The sequence below is a fragment of the Dama dama genome, chromosome 11 (assembly GCF_033118175.1).
Source record: "Dama dama isolate Ldn47 chromosome 11, ASM3311817v1, whole genome shotgun sequence".
NCBI lineage: Eukaryota > Metazoa > Chordata > Mammalia > Artiodactyla > Cervidae > Dama > Dama dama.
Genome location: NC_083691.1, coordinates 5978848 through 5993891, shown reverse-complemented (window position 1 = coordinate 5993891; position 15044 = coordinate 5978848). Strand labels below are relative to the sequence as shown.

The following is a 15044-nucleotide window of genomic DNA, read 5'->3' as shown; positions in this document are numbered from 1 at the left end:
CTGTGATTTGTATTAATTCTGGTTTTAAAGGAGCACTTCAGAATCTGAAATGTGGGAGAGGTGCTCAGGTCCTAATGTGTGGCTTTGATTACATCCTGTCACTTAGCCTCCTCCCCAGAGAGGAAAACTAGTGTTGGAGGCAGCGGCAGAAATGTCACTTGAGCTCCGCTTCTTTTCCAGGAAAGAGACGGCTTCGGAGGCCTGGCAGTAGCCAGAGGCAGAGGCCGTGGCCGCGGCGACTGGAACGTGGGGACCCCCGGGGGCGTCCAGGAGGTGACCTACACTGTGCCGGCTGACAAGTGTGGCCTCGTCATCGGCAAAGGTAAGCAGTGCGCGGGAGGCTGGCGCTCCCCCTCTGGCTGCTTGGCCTGAAGGCAGACAGGCCACACATCCAGTACCTCCGAAGCTCAAGGTTCACGCCGTTTTCAACACTTGACCGAAGGGGCCAGGTGCAAGGCTTCTGCTGCCTTCCAAGGCACCCTCCTTGCCTGGGCCTTCTCATGAACAGGGCAAAGTGAGTACTTTATCACCGCGTGGAGACAGATGTTATGTAAGGGAGACCGGCTGCCTGTTGAAACAGCCTAGGTTTTTGGAAAGGTGCAGGTGAGGGGCCCCTGAATGTTTGTCAGTGGACTGATTGGGGATTAACTCACCTCCAAGGAACTTGGAGGAACCGTTCAGATCATTTCCTCAAGCAAAGATTGCTTTCTGACAAGTGCGTCATTTTTTGCTTTACTGAATTTGGGTGTTTGGTCTGTATTGACACAACACGTGAAAATGGCTTTTATCTTTTCAGCATGTTTACCATGAGTAACAGATACCCTGTGGAGGGAAATAAAAATTGATTTGCTAGTTGTTTCTAGGAGTTTTAGAGAACATTAGGTAAGAAACCCTTGTTACTGGCTAATGTGGCTCCTTCCTTCAGTGAAAAGCAAGGGAGAGAGCAGACCGGTTTCTCGGCCATCTGAGCTGGCTCGGCAAGAAAGGCTGCTGAGAGCAGGTCTGGGGCTCTGAAGCAGTAGGCCTGGCTTCTCTGCCCTCTAAGCCGAGCCCCTGAGCTGGCAGGAAACTCTTGTTCAGCATCGGGTTTTCTCTTTGCTTCTCAGTTCATTCGTTTTGTATGTATTTGACAACATATGGAAGATACAAATACCGTTTTCTCTCTAGAGTTCCCCCAATTTCTGTGATCACCAGGCATCTCTTAGCTGTTGGAGGGGTGCTGGCATCCCACAGAACATGGCCTGGGGACATCTTCACCCCCAGAAAGCCGAGGCTGCCGCGGCTAATGCCCCCGAGCTGGCCTTCAGTCGTCTCCCAGAATCTGTTCTGGGCCCCGCTCTCGGACACTGTGTTTTATGCTCTCTTACAACGTTTTATCTCCTGTTATCTGTGCTGTCTCTTGGTCATTAACCTCTCAGAGTTGGGAGGAATGCCGTGAGTTTGTTCTGATTTTCTGGCAGGGCATATTCATGCTGGGAGGTGTTCAGTGGCCATTGTTAGGTGCCAAAATGCTGCGATCATTCAGACATGCGACCCAGACCGTCAGCTGGCCTGCTGCCATGACATTAAATCCAGCTGACGCCCTGGAGTTCGAGAGTCAGATCTAGGTTTTTCTGTGCTTTTCGAGAACCGTCATGTCAACGAGGGTTTCACGGGAAGTGTCTTCTCCAGAGCTGGCGGAGCCTTGCTGTCATCGCCGTGACGGTTGCTCATAGTCAGTGAAGCCTCGGCGCTCACAAGCAGCTGCTCTGTCCTCTGTCCTCTGTCCGGTCCTCCTGAGCGATCCCCAGAGGAAAGAGGCAGTAGAATGCAGCAGTCACGGATGCGGTGTCCTACCACTCCAGGAGCAGCCTCAGGAAACCAGGATATATTTCATTGGGGCAATAGCTGAGGTCTTTCTGTAACTCCCTCCCCGCAAGGGCTGGGCCTGAGGTCTTCCTGTTTTCTTGGGAACGGCGCCGGGGTGAGGGGCGCCGCACGCAGGCAGGCCTGCTCCCACCCCTGCCCCTCACCCCCCACTACAGCCCTTGGACAGACGCTGCGCCTCCCGGGGCCCCTGCTGGATTTCCATGATAAATACAGCAATGGTGACAGACAGTGTGGCCAGCCCTGCTCTTGTCAGCCAGGCCTTTTAGCAGGTTTGATTAATTGCTTTACGATTTCACGTCCAGCCGGGGGGCCACTGGTGGGTTGCTTCTGCCCCCCATCAGGTGGAAGAATGGAGCAGGCTGCTGAATGTGCCTGGAGACGGCCACCATGTGCCAAGCTGGTGACCTCATTTTGCAGGAAGATGAACTTAAATTAACTCCTTCCGGCCCCTCGCAGTTTGCCGGGGCCTCCTCACTGTATTAGCATGCGCCCGGCACCTGGGGAGGAGTCTGGGGCTGCAGGCCCGAGTGCCCGACCCAAAGGAGGGGCTGGCTGGGCCTGCAGGCTCTCAGGCCTGGGCACACACGCCTTTTCGCGCTCTTGCCTCCGGGACCACGCGGTCTGGGCAGAAGTGGGGTGTCAGTAGAAGGGTCTCCCACCTAGTCTTAGCTCTTTATCGCTCCCCCCAAACGCTCTTGCCTAGGAGCAAAGCTGCTTTTCACGATGCAGAGAAGATAAAATTCACAACCTGTGGGTAAAGGTCAATTGTTTGGGGGCTGGGAGGGGCTTGTACAGACCGGAAGCAAAGCGAAGCTGCTGAAGACTAGGACTTTCTCGCCTAGGCTGGCGCTGCCCCCAGGACCGTGTGTTTGCTTGAGGCAGAAAACGCAGGGACACTGTCCTTACACTGTAGCGGATCTTCAAGAAAATCATCCATTCAGCCTTTGGGTCAGCTGTGCTTCTCTTCTTATGAATTTGCTTTTAAACTGAGCACCACCCTAAACCCAGCTAGCATCGTGCCCAAACTGATGCTGAGCCAGGCTTTCCTGAATGCCCACAGCCGCCTGGGTTCCTTCCTGTGATGCCGAGGGCTGCTCACGCTGCCTTCAGGGAGAACGGCCAGACCCAGGCCCGTCTTTGCTCCCAGGCCCTCGTAGACTCCCATCGTGCTTTCAGGGTGAGGCGAGACGAGCAGGCTGTACCTGTGGGTTGGGCCCCTCACTTACCTTCGCCTTGATGCTTTGTGTACACGTGGCTTTCCAGCTGTGTGGTGTGGGGCGGGCTGGGGAGTGAAGGATTGTGGACACTTACAATGAAATGACAGCTGGAGGTTGGTTTTGACTTTGGGTTGGGAGGGGTGACACAGAGATTGGCCTCTAGCCTTCTCTTTGATCCTTTGGGGCTGCCTGGTACCCTGCTCCCGATTTTATACAGACTGTCCTCAGTTTTATAAAATCCTGTGCTCCAGATTCTCCTTGTATTCTGGCTTTACCCCACCCCAAAGAGCAGAGCAGATCTGTAAATGCTGTGAAATTTGAAAAGAAGAATCAAACCATTGTTACGCCGTGGAGCTTTTGTTACGCAAATTTCATTAAGAGACTGGGACTCTCCCAGGTTTTCAGAGTCCAACTACAGTTTCATTAGCCCCGCTCCACCCAGGCCTCTGTGACCCCCATCCTCAGCCTGCCTCTCCGTCTAGACCACCCCCACCCTCGGAGAAGGTGGAGACTTGAGAAGTGACAGGATGGGGGATTAAAGGCCGGATGGGCTCTGGATGGGCTCTGGGTGTCACTGGGCCTATGGCCGTCTGTTTGACCTGTGGCGAGAGGGGACCAGCTGTGCAGTCACCGCCCCCCACCCCCTGCCAGGGCCAAAGACCCCCATTGTGCCAGGGAGGGGCCCTTGGGTGGCTGTCCTTGGGCTGAGAAGGAGGGAGCACCTTCCCCAGCTGAGCTCACTGTATGTAAATCTGCAGTTGGGGCGCCTCAGCCCAGGACATAGAGCCAGGGACCAGTGGCTGCTCTGAGGGGTCTGTGCCTCAGCCTGGCTCAGAGAGCAAGACCAGCTTCACCGCAGAAGTCTGGTTTTACACTTGAGACAGCCCTAGTTTTGACTAGAACCATTCTCAAGCGTAAGTGGACAGGATTTAGGACAACTCTTAGGACAAGCGCTGGTGGGCAGAAAACTCCCCTTCCTCCTCTGGAGCGGAATACTGGGTGAGTTCCAAGCTTGGGGTTTGCCGCAGTCACCGCTTACCTTTGTATCTGTCCTCCCGCCCACAGGGGGCGAGAACATCAAGAGCATAAACCAGCAGTCGGGAGCGCACGTGGAGCTTCAGCGGAACCCCCCTCCCAGTACCGACCCCAACCTGCGGATATTCACCATCCGGGGGCTCCCTCCACAGATCGAGGTGGCCAGACACCTCATAGATGAGAAAGTTGGCGTACGTACACGGGTCCTGCCACCCGAGTTGTGGGGGTTTCTTTTGTATGTCCGTGGTACCTGCTTCCCCCCAGAACCTCACACTTCCTGGGCCTCTGGGTCCTCCGGTGCCGTGAGGGCAGCAGCCCCCTCCCCCATTGCCAAGGGGCGAGGTCTCGGTGCAGGGACAGTGGCCAGGCCCAGACGCACAGGGCTCCCCCGGCCACCGCCGCTCTGGCCCGAGCCGCGGCCCCACAGGCTAGAGGAGCAGCCGGGCGGCAGCCTCCCCCAGCTCTGCCCCCAGACCCCCACGGGCCTCGCCCTGGTGGCCAGCCCCGCAGGCAGCGTTCATTGACTCTGGCTTTAGTTTCAGGCGCCTCAAAGCAGATAAAGAAAGGGAGTGTTGATGGAGGACAGATGGGCCACTGCTCACCTCAGAGGGGCCGTAGAGTGGCAGAAAGAGCCGTGGGCCGGCCTAAGTTGACGGGAGAGTCCAGCAGGTTGGTCCCTCCCCCAGGGCGGCACGCCAGGGCAGGCGCGGTGGTGCAGAACTGGCGGCGTGGTGCATCGGCCACCGGAGGGGCAGCAGCCGCTCCTGCAGTCAGGCCCTTCCCACGGGGAAGGAAGGCTAGTGAGTGCCACAGGGTGCCTTTACCCCACGAGTCTCTGTCTTCCCAGAGGCTGTGGTTCGTCCCGGGGCGGGCCTGGGCAGAGGGCGCCGGTGCGGCCGGCGGGCAGTGAGAGTCCCCTCTGTGCCCTGACAGGGGACCAGTCTCGGAGCTCCTGGACCCTTTGGACAGAGCCCCTTCAGCCAGCCGCCTGCTGCACCTCATCAAAAGTGAGTCTTCTGCACCCATCTGGACTGCGAGAATTCCTGTCCACCCAGAAGGCCCTCCTTTCCAGCTGCTTCTGGGGATGCCAGCCGGAAGGCCAGGGTGTGGGCCGGACCACCCCTCTCGCTCTCCCCTGGCCCCGTCGTCCCTCTGGCCTGTCCATGGCTCACTGACCAGAGCTGGGCTGAGAGCATGCCCAGAGGGCAGAGGGCCCTCTGGCCGGCCAACCTCCCCAGGGAGGGCTTCCTGCCCTGGGCTGGGTCGGGGAAGGGAGTCTTGTGAAAGCCCTTCCTGTGTTGGGTCTGCAGCCCTTGTCTGTACCTGTTTCCCGCTTTCTTTTAGCACCTTTCCTCCAAGGAGCTCAGGATGCTTCCCAAACATTGCTGCTAAAGTGAACGGAAACCCCCATAGCGCCCCTGTGAGGTGGGTGGCCTGCCTTTGCTCTGCGCCCTGGCTGCTCCGGGAGACCTTGGTGCTCACCTGGGGCTGGGGGGCGGTGGGGGGACTCCCTGGGGAGGGGGTGTGGCCTGGCCTGGAGTGAATGGCACTTGTCCTCCGCAGTGGTCCTCCCGCCTTTCTGACCCAGGGCTGGGGCAGCACCTACCAGGCGTGGCAGCAGCCCACACAGCAGGTTCCAAGTAAGTGATCGGGAGGAGGCGGGACCCCGTCCCAGACAGGCCTCCTGGGGCCTCGGGCGTACATCCAGCTGGGCGGGGACACAGGGCCTGACGACTTCTCAAACCCTTCTGTCCCACCTACCAGTCCTCCTCAGGGCTGCAGCCTTCACCCCTGTTCCCCGCCAAGGGTCCGAGAGGCCTGCGGGCCCTGAGAGTGTGGTTTGACCTGAGGACCCCTGCGCCGCACCCTGCCTCCCCCCACACTGGGTGCCCACCCACTCTCCGCCTCTGGACCCCGGGCGGCCTCCTCCCTGTCTGCTCTTCTGGCACCACCTTAGGAACGGACTCTATCTCCTGAACTTTCAGAAAACACACAATTAGAGAATCTACTCTCTAAGAAAACTGATTATAAAACAGAAAGAGGTTGTTGGAATCACACCCATGCCCTCTCTCTAGCCCCACATCAGCTTCAGGAACTCATTCTTGAGTTCTCTTGCTTGTAGAGCTTATTTTTCATAGGCTTCCCCCCGAAAAACCAAAAGCCCCACAGAATTGTTTACCTTCTGTTCTTTTGTTTTTGGACATCTGAAGGGCCAGCCTGGCGGTGTTTGGAAAGCGCTCTTCAGCGCATCAGCAGGCTTCCCTCGGCGCCAGGCCACTGGACACGCTGCAGCTTTGCTCTCGGGCTGGGCCTGGGGTTCCACCCCTTCCCGCCCTGCCCCGCCCCAGCAGAGCGCTGGCTGTGAACCCTGCCCCAGGCACCTGTCAGGTCCATAGCTGGAGAGGCACCCAGGAGTCTGGAGCCTGGCTGGATGGCCTTAGGCATGTCCCCCCTTCTCTGGGGCTTCAGTTCTGTTGTCAGTGAAATGAAGGATTTGGATTTGATTTCTAAAGTACCCGTGAGCTCTGACACTGCATGGCTGTATTTTTTACCTTCTCTTCCCCAGCATTTTCTTAACAAAACATCTTAAACATGCAGAATATCCTTAAGAACTGCTCCACGAACACCTTCACACCACCCAGGTCCTCCCCTCCCCATTGCACTGTGCTCACTCACCCCACCGCCCGGGACACTTTCTTTCTTCCTGTTCCATTAGAAGGCACCCCCAGCATGGGAAGCGGCCTGGCCGGGCTCCCCCATGCCCATCACCCAGGACAGAGAACCAGGGAGGAGCCCCTGGCTGTGGGGAGGCTCTCCCATGAACCTGCAGGGTTCACGTCCATCTCTGAGTGGGTGGGGGTCCTGCAGAGCCCATCCTGCTGTCGCCCCAGGCCCAGGTGGGTAAGGAGTCGGCAGAGGCACATGGACCAAGTCAGAGGAACACAGCTCGTCCTGCTTTTTCACCAGCCTTCATCTGTGGTGTTGCTTGGTTTACTCAGGGGAATTGAGAATTGGTTTTAGTCTGTGAAATCTTGTTGAGAAGAAAAATCCTGTTGCCCACGCCCTCCAGGTCTGAGCGGGGTGCTCCCACTGCCCCATTCCTCACGCCTTGCCTTCTTGTCATCAGCGTCCAAGTCTGAGTCTGGTCCTGCCCCAGTGTAGGGAGGGGACTCTTTCCCCAACCCCATTCCCCTCTCAGTCCTCAGTAAATTAACTCTTAGGGAAAGCATTTGGCCATGAAACCTGATTTTGAGTACATCCTTCCTGCCTGAGGATGAGATTGGTGGGTGGCATTACCGACTTGATGGACATGAGTTTGAGCAAGCTCCAGGAGTTGGTGATGGACAGGGAGGCCTGGCGTGCTGCCATTCACGGGGTCACAAAGAGTCAGACACACCGAGCAATTGAACTGAGCTTCCCACCTGCTGCAGGCGGTGATTCTAGCCGAAGGAAGGACATTGGTTGGGCCTTCACAGGTGGTCACACAGGCCAGCCCTCAGCAGAAGAAAGGTCCCGCCTTGTCTGTGGTCAAGTCTAGTAACCCCGCCTCCATTCCCCAGGCAGACTGCTGCTGCTCTGCGCCTCCCACCCCAGGCTTTCTGCACCCAGTAACTCAGAGAGGAGGGCAGGCCCACCCCACACACGCCCTCTGCCCACCAGCCCACCCCACACATGCCCTCCGCCCGCCAGCCCACCCTGGGCAGTGCGGGGCTGGGGTGGTGGTCAGGTGTACATTTTGGCATCAGTCGCTTGCTGCGTGTGCTTCGTCTTGCCATCATGAGCACAGTTTCTGGAACTTTCCCTGTGCCTCCTGTAATTTTCTCCTTGTCCAGAGGCAGCCATCAGTCTTGGAACAGAAAGGGCAGGGGAACGGAGTGGTCAGTGCCACTTGGACTCTCTGTCCATTTGAGGGCCGACCCAGGGAGCGGCAGACAGCACTCGGGGCCTCAGGCTCTTCCCCCGGAAGCCCAGGTCTTTGACCAGGGGGAGTCGAGGCAGCTCCTGCTGGTCGGCCCAGCCTCAGGAGGCTCAGTGGCATCCTCCCCCGCTGGCCCTCCCAGGGCGGGCCTGTCTTCTCCCCCAGCCAGTCTGCTGCCTCCTTCCTCCCGGGCCACCGGGGCCAGTGAGCGAGTGCAGAGAGCAGGGCTCGGCACCCGTGGGCTGGGGAGCCCGAAGGCCTGACCGCCTTTGTGTTCTCCGCACAGGCCAGCAGAGCCAGCCACAGAGCAGCCAGCCCGACTACAGCAAGGCCTGGGAGGACTACTACAAAAAACAGAGTGAGTGCTTCCACCTCTTCTCAGGGAGGTCCCCATCCCGGGGCCCCCACGCCTGCGGGCTGCAGAGCCCGTGGCTCGCTGTCACCTTCGCCGCGTGCCCTGCGTGCGTCCATCTGGGCGTCTGCCTTGTCTCCTGCCCCGCCGCCCGCCCCAGCCCTGTCAGCGAGACGCGCGGGTGTCCTGTGCCGCCCTCCTCTCCTCGATCTTCCCTTCCGGGCTGCACCCGGGGCGAGTGCCGGCCTGGGCCGTCCACATGAGGACCCTTGGTTAGGGGCCAGACCGGCCGGGGGCTGTTGGCCGTCTCGCCGCCCGGCTCTCCCTGGCCATCGCGGGGCAGGTGAGACAGGGAGGACTGAGACTCTGAGCAGGGTCTCTGAGGCTGGGGTGGGGACTGAGGTGTTTCCTTCCAAAGTAAGCTCTTCGCTGTGCCAGTTTTCTCCACTAACTCAGTTTTTTTAAAAAAAAGAAGGAGAAAACTTAATAACAGCAACAACAACAACAAAAAACTTACCTCAAGTTTTTTTAATCATATTAAAATGAGTCCTGAGCCCTCTGTGTGCATCCCACATCTGCTGAGCCAGCGCGTTCGGGTGTGGTCAGGAGGGGTGTCTCGTGTCTTGAGTCCGAAGGATGTCAGTTGCTGCTTGGAAGAGCGCGGTCAGAGCAGCAGTCATCCTGTGTTTGGGAGCCCCTCTAGGGGCCGGGGCGGGCGTCAGCGAGGTCACTGTCACCTGGAGCGCTTGGTGAAGGTGCACGCGCCCAGTCCTCCTGGACCCCACAACCCCCACGGTCCAGATTCTGGACCCACATGGGCGGGGATGCCCCATGCCGGCACGTACACACACACCCCCGCCAGGGAACCTGCTTCCTCGCCCTCCCGCCTCCCACTCTGGCCCCAGGCACTGGCAGGGAGCTGGCTGGACAGACAGACGGATGCAGAGAACGTGACTGATGAGAGAAGCGGACTAGGTGTGGAGCGGGGCCCAAGCGAAGAAGCGCTGATAACCGTGCTGTCTGCAGCCCCGCTTGGGCAGACCACGTCTGGCTGGACCGCGTGGGCATCGGGCGCTCGGTCCAGGCACCCCCTAGGCTCTGGAGGCGGTCCCTGCAGGCTGACCGTCCCTTCGCCTCACCGGCTCTCTGCTTTGTCCATCAGGTCACGCCGCCAGCGCCGCGCCTCAGGCCAGCACCCCGCCGGACTACACCATGGCCTGGGCGGAGTACTACCGGCAGCAGGTCGCCTTCTACGGGCAGACGTTAGGGCAAGCGCAGGCCCCCAACCAGGTCTGTAGCCCATCAGCAGCGATGCTAGGACCTCCCGGGCCTCCACTTCCCCATCCCAAGCCCTCTGTGTGTGCCTGACCCCAGGGCCCGAGCTGTACAGAGCCGCCGCCCTGGCCCCCTCCTCGCCCCTGCTGGAACAGATTGGAGCCTCTTAGGGAAACCCAGACCGCCAGGCTGAGCAGCCTCGGTGCCTTCCTCTGGACCCAGGCTCCCAGTTGTAAGTGAGCGTGCCAGGCTGAGCCAGCCCTGGGAGGCGTGGCACTGCGTCTGGGGACTGGTGGCCACGGCCCAGTGCTGTCCTTGAAGAGGTTGGGGTGGCCAGGCTGTCAGGCTTGTCCCCGGTCGGCAGTGGGGGGCAGCAGGCGGAGGGCGAGTCCACCGCTTCAAAGGCAGAAACCAGAGGGGCTCTGTCCAGAAACAGTTTTCTTCCAAATGCGGGGAAGACGGGGGACCAAGTACTGCCGCAGGCCGCATTTCAGGTGACCTGATACCAGTCAGGTCCCTGTGGACAGTCCCTTGGTGACCACAGGCCCTGAACCCCCAGACCAGCCTGTCATCTCACTGGGAAACTGGGCCCTGTGGGGACAGGATTCGGGGGGGAGCGGTAGGTGACCGAGGAGAAGTGTCACTTGCTCACTCCCCTCTCCCTGCCCGGAATCCCCTGTGGAAGGAGGCGCCCGAGGCCTCGTGTGAGAGTTTGTCTGGGCCAGAGCCTGGGGTGCGAGGCCGGGAAGGTGCTGAGACATCGGTGCTCAGACGCGTGTGCGTGTGTGCGTGTGTGCACGCCCAAGCACGCATGTGCCAGCGCCCGTTACCTCTCTGCAGACAGAGCCCCAGACAGCAGACCGGCATCTGAGACTCTGCCCTCAGACTAACCTGTCTCCCCTTCCTTCCACAGGAACAGTAGGACCGTGACCCGCGGCTCCCCTCCCCTCAAAATCATTGTGAGCAGAAACCTATTTGTAACAGAGGTTTTTAGATTTGCAAACCCTTTGATGAAGAACCTTTGTTTTGTTCTGTGAAACACTATATTTAGATTAACAGAATTTTTCTAAAAATCGGGAGAATTAGTTACTAAAAATCGCTGATAATTTTTGTTTGTTACTTCAAATGTGTAAGCTCTGGGAATCTTTTTGGAGCAATACCTGCAAATTCTGGCACCAGAATGTGCCTCAGAGCAGTGACATTTCAACATGGTGTGTTCTGTTTTTGTTTTGTTCGTGTGTCTTTTTATTTACAGTTTTTTCTGTTGCAACAGAAAAAGTGGCTTGGAAGTCTTAGGTGGTTTGTAACAAATTCTTTAAAAAAATTTTTAAACAGTATTTAAATATTCTTAAATGTGTAAATTCATTAAATGTTTTACTTCTAATTTCTTGTATCTTGGCTGTCTGGTTTTATTGCATTTTTTAAAAAACTGAACTATTATGTATTGTAATTAATTATGTGAATTCTGAATTGAGACAGATAATTGTATTGCTGTCCAACAGGGATCGGGAGGGGGCATTTTATAGGGTTTGTATAATTTCTAGAGTTCTAAAGGGGTTAATAATATAAAAATGTTTTTGTGTGTTTAGCAGATGTTTTTTCATGTCTCCATTATCTACCAGTTGCAATTGTGTATCTAAGACCTCCAAGCTTGTTTTAAAAACAAAACAAAAAACCTTTCTCTATTCTCTCAGAAATATAAAGACTGTTATTTTTAATATTAAAAATAAATTCAATATAACTTTTAACAAACACTGTGGAACATTAAACCGCATAAAAATGTAGTAACTATTTTTTAATTCCAAGGTGTTTTTTGCTTTTTTCTTTTAAATATTTTCTTAATATTTGTCAAATTAACTAGATGAATAAATAAATCTAGCATTAACCACAATATGAATTAAATAATTTTGATTTAATAAAAGGGATAATATGATTTCCAATGTTTACTGTAGTGTATCTTGTACAGGTAACATGTATTTTTAAAGGAAAGAAAAACGGAATTGAAGCTATTTTTTTCCTTGCATTTTTCAATTGACCTGGGGGACATTCCGTTTGAGATGTACTGAAGTTACAGTGTCTGGGGGGGGTTTTCTCCTTTTTTTCCTTATAATGCTTGAAATGTCTAACTATTAAAAAAGGCAATTGGAAAATGTTATGCATGTTTTTTAAAGAAAAAAAAAGACGTGTTCTTTTTATTTGACTGACAATTCATTTTACACTCTACATAATAAAATTTCCACAAGACATCTTGTGGGCAAAGTATCTTTCAGTCTGTTTGCTTCCCGTCTTCTTGTTACTCCCTTGGCCCCTGCCCGCTGCCCACCCCTGCCCACCCCCGCAAAGAAAGGCAAGGCGTCTCAGCCCACCCCCTTGTGCTGCGTGGCCCCAAGCTGATCGGAGCACAGGCTACATTTGCAACTCCTTCGTTAAACTAAGTTTATCTTAATGGCTATCTGACAGTTTTGACTTTAGAGCCTTGGTTGCCATCAGCCCCTCTTACCTGTCAGTCACATCTGAGCATCTCCAGACATGGGTGTGACACCAAGAAGCCTATAACGGGTCTCCTTGCGTGGGGGCGCTGTCCTCGTAAGTGGAGCCGGATTCATTGAGAGGAGTTACGATCTGGGAGGGGCAGGGGGGACCACGCATGTTCCCGCACCTGAGTCAGCTCCCTCCCGCCCATCACCCCGCACACCCCTGGGAAGTCGGAACCTAAACAGGGCAGCCTGGACGTGGCCCGATGCACCCACGGCCCGGGGCCCGCCCGGTCGCTGGATGGGTGCTGTTTTCTCTGAGCCCACAACAGTGGTGGGACCTGGGTGGCTGGGCGAGCTGGGAAGTGTTTCACTGTTTTCATGAAGGAGACAAAAAGGGGTGCCCTTACCCACGAGTTGAAGCCAGGGAGGGCCCTATGGATTCACGACTCATGGGCACAGTGTGGGCCCTGGACTGGAGGGTTTTTGAGGGGGCAAGGAGATGGGCCTTTGAACTCTTTCCGGCTTCCTTTCCCGTTGGTGGAAGCGACCAGCTTTGAACAGAGCTCTCCCTTGACTCTGAACTCGCCTCCCTCTGCTGTGAGCCCTGCGCTGAGGCACCTCTTCGTTTAGACACAGGGCTGCAAGGAGGACCCTGTTCAGAAGCTCCTTATGGCTCATTCTCATGGCGTGTGACTCCCGTTCTGGTCCCTTTTCTTCTCTCTATCCCAGGCTCTTAAGAGGAGGGGGAAAAAAAGCATCTGTGGCTCCTTTAGGCCAACAAGGGGTGTGGAGAGCCGCCCATCTGTAGCCATTCTGAGGCCTGTTGAGAGCCGGAAGACAAAAAGGAGACGTGGCATCTCCGACTACACCTCTAGAGAATCGACTTTGACGTTGAGAAATTGAATAGTAAAAGCCACTTGGAAAGAAGGAGGGGGTCGCGCCAGAGAAGGGCATAAACGCTGATGGTGGGAATGGGATTTAGGGAGACGGCATTACAGAGAAGACTTCCTTCTAATTCATCTTCCAAGCTCCGTGCCAAAACAGCATTTGGCATGGTTCACAGGGAGCGATTGTGTGATAATGAACCCTAAGGTGTCCCTTAATTGAAGACTGAGCATTGCGGTTTGTGCCAAGAGTCATAAATGGCGCAGGCTTGCGGGAGGATGCATTTTCTTAAATGTATCGGTAAGTACAGATTAGCGCTTGTCCCCAGTGAAATGCCCATACTATAAATTATGGAAATCTCTCTCTCTCTCTCTGATGCAACCTTTTATTGAGGGGGGGCGGGGTGCAGTACAGCGGGAGGAGGGGGGAAAGTTTGCAAGCATATGAAATTTGGCCTCTCATTAACATGGCGCCCACGGAAGATGGTTTTCATCAGCAGTCTGGTGTCCTGGAAGGCTAAAGTGCTTGAAATGTACCAAGTTCAGCGATTGTGTTCCATTAAGAAAGCTGCATGGTCATCACGGGAAGGACAGTCTGTGTGTTGGGGGAGGCGGCGGAGGCGGGGCGGGGGCCCAGGCTGTCTGCAGAACTCTCGCCTCACCTCCCGCTCTCCATCACACGAGCACGCCTGGTCTCTGCCAGCCGCCTAAGCTCAGGTTCCAAGGACCCACCCAGGCTGTTCCCCACCCACCCAAGAGTTTGGGCCCGGGGTGGTGAGTCCTCCAGCCAGGGTGCCTTCATCAATACCCCTGGTCTCAGGTAGGAGGCGTCCCTCTCCAGGGGTGATCATCTATGACATCCTCACGCAGTCAGGTTGGCTGGGGTACAGACCGCGTGGTGCAGGGCTTGGTCCAAGCTGGAGTCTGGACGCCATGGAGCCTCTGCTTCTAGCTGGCTACAGCAGCACTGTTTCCTGAGCCCACGTCTGGCCCGCTGGGACCCAGCTGGGGTTTTTTTAAGATGGGCTAATGCAAATGGTCCTGATAGACTCTTTGAGATTAATGGCCAGAAAGTGGACTGACACTCAATTCCGCAGGGGGTGCTGGTCTGGGTCCGCGTCTTGGATGGGTGGAAGGGCAAGTGAAGGCAGCCCTGGAACAATGGGAATCTTTGCTGGCCTTTGTCTTGAGGGCCTGTGAGTAGCATCTCCCGAGAAGGTTCTGGCCCTTTCCAGACATTTCCTCTGCTGGGGGTCTCCACACCTGGGGAGCCAGGCAGGTCCACGCTTCCCCTTTCATAGATGAGGGCTCAGAGTCAGAGGCGCGTCAACTGCCTTTATCTACCCAAGTGTGTGGGCCATTTCTCTGCCAGGTTCTATGCTCTGCTTCACCTGAGACTTCAATCGAGAGAAACACAATTGCCCACCAGGAGCTCATGGTCAAGGAGCGGGGACCCTGCCATTGCCACCAAGTGAGGTGCTTGGTAGGAGGAGGAAACAGTCCTAAGAGTTGGTGCCACGTGACAACCACGGATGAGGCCCTGTCAGTCAGTCATCCTCACTGATCCTGTATTTGCAAATTCACCTACTCACTAAAATGTATTTATAACCTTAAGATCAATACTCACCACACTTCTGTGGTCATTCCTAACAGAAAAAAAAATCGAGTTGCCTGGTTCCCGTGTTCCCAGCTGAGATGAACCAGGCAAACAGTCTGCCTTCCAGTTCCAGCTCATCCCGTAAGCAAGGCTCCTTCCTCCCAGCACTCTCCTTAGTGCCATTTATTTTGCACTTTTGTGCTTTCTCTGGGTGACTTTGCATTTACAATGCTACCCTGAGGTAGTGCTGTCTAATGATGTGCTTTACAGAGAAAATACAGGTGCGAGGTAAGCTTTCTGCAAGCATGAGGTGCTGTTCGCTGTGAGTTCAATGTTAATGAATCAACAATAATACTTTGGCCACCTGCTTTAAAAAGCCACCTCATTGGAAAAGACCCTGATGCTGGGAAAGATTGAGG

At 55.6% G+C, this 15044-nt stretch overlaps 1 protein-coding gene across 4 annotated transcripts in view; it reads left to right on the top strand.

The window, feature by feature from the left end:
- The window catches only part of FUBP3 (far upstream element binding protein 3), a 49191-nt gene extending 37262 nt beyond the window's left edge, over positions 1 to 11929 (top strand). For 3 of the 4 annotated variants that reach the window (XM_061154399.1, XM_061154398.1, XM_061154397.1), the window contains 8 exons: positions 181 to 322; positions 4152 to 4312; positions 5055 to 5128; positions 5466 to 5546; positions 5685 to 5761; positions 8327 to 8398; positions 9555 to 9682; positions 10581 to 11929. In XM_061154399.1, coding sequence (XP_061010382.1) covers positions 181 to 322; positions 4152 to 4312; positions 5055 to 5128; positions 5466 to 5546; positions 5685 to 5761; positions 8327 to 8398; positions 9555 to 9682; positions 10581 to 10589 — 744 coding nt within the window. In that variant the 3' untranslated portion in view covers positions 10590 to 11929. Of the gene's footprint in view, positions 1 to 180; positions 323 to 4151; positions 4313 to 4657; positions 4791 to 5054; positions 5129 to 5465; positions 5547 to 5684; positions 5762 to 8326; positions 8399 to 9554; positions 9683 to 10580 lie in introns of those variants that run through there. The other variant, XR_009694624.1, reaches the window with a different exon arrangement.
- The last annotated feature ends 3115 nt before the right edge of the window (positions 11930 to 15044 follow it).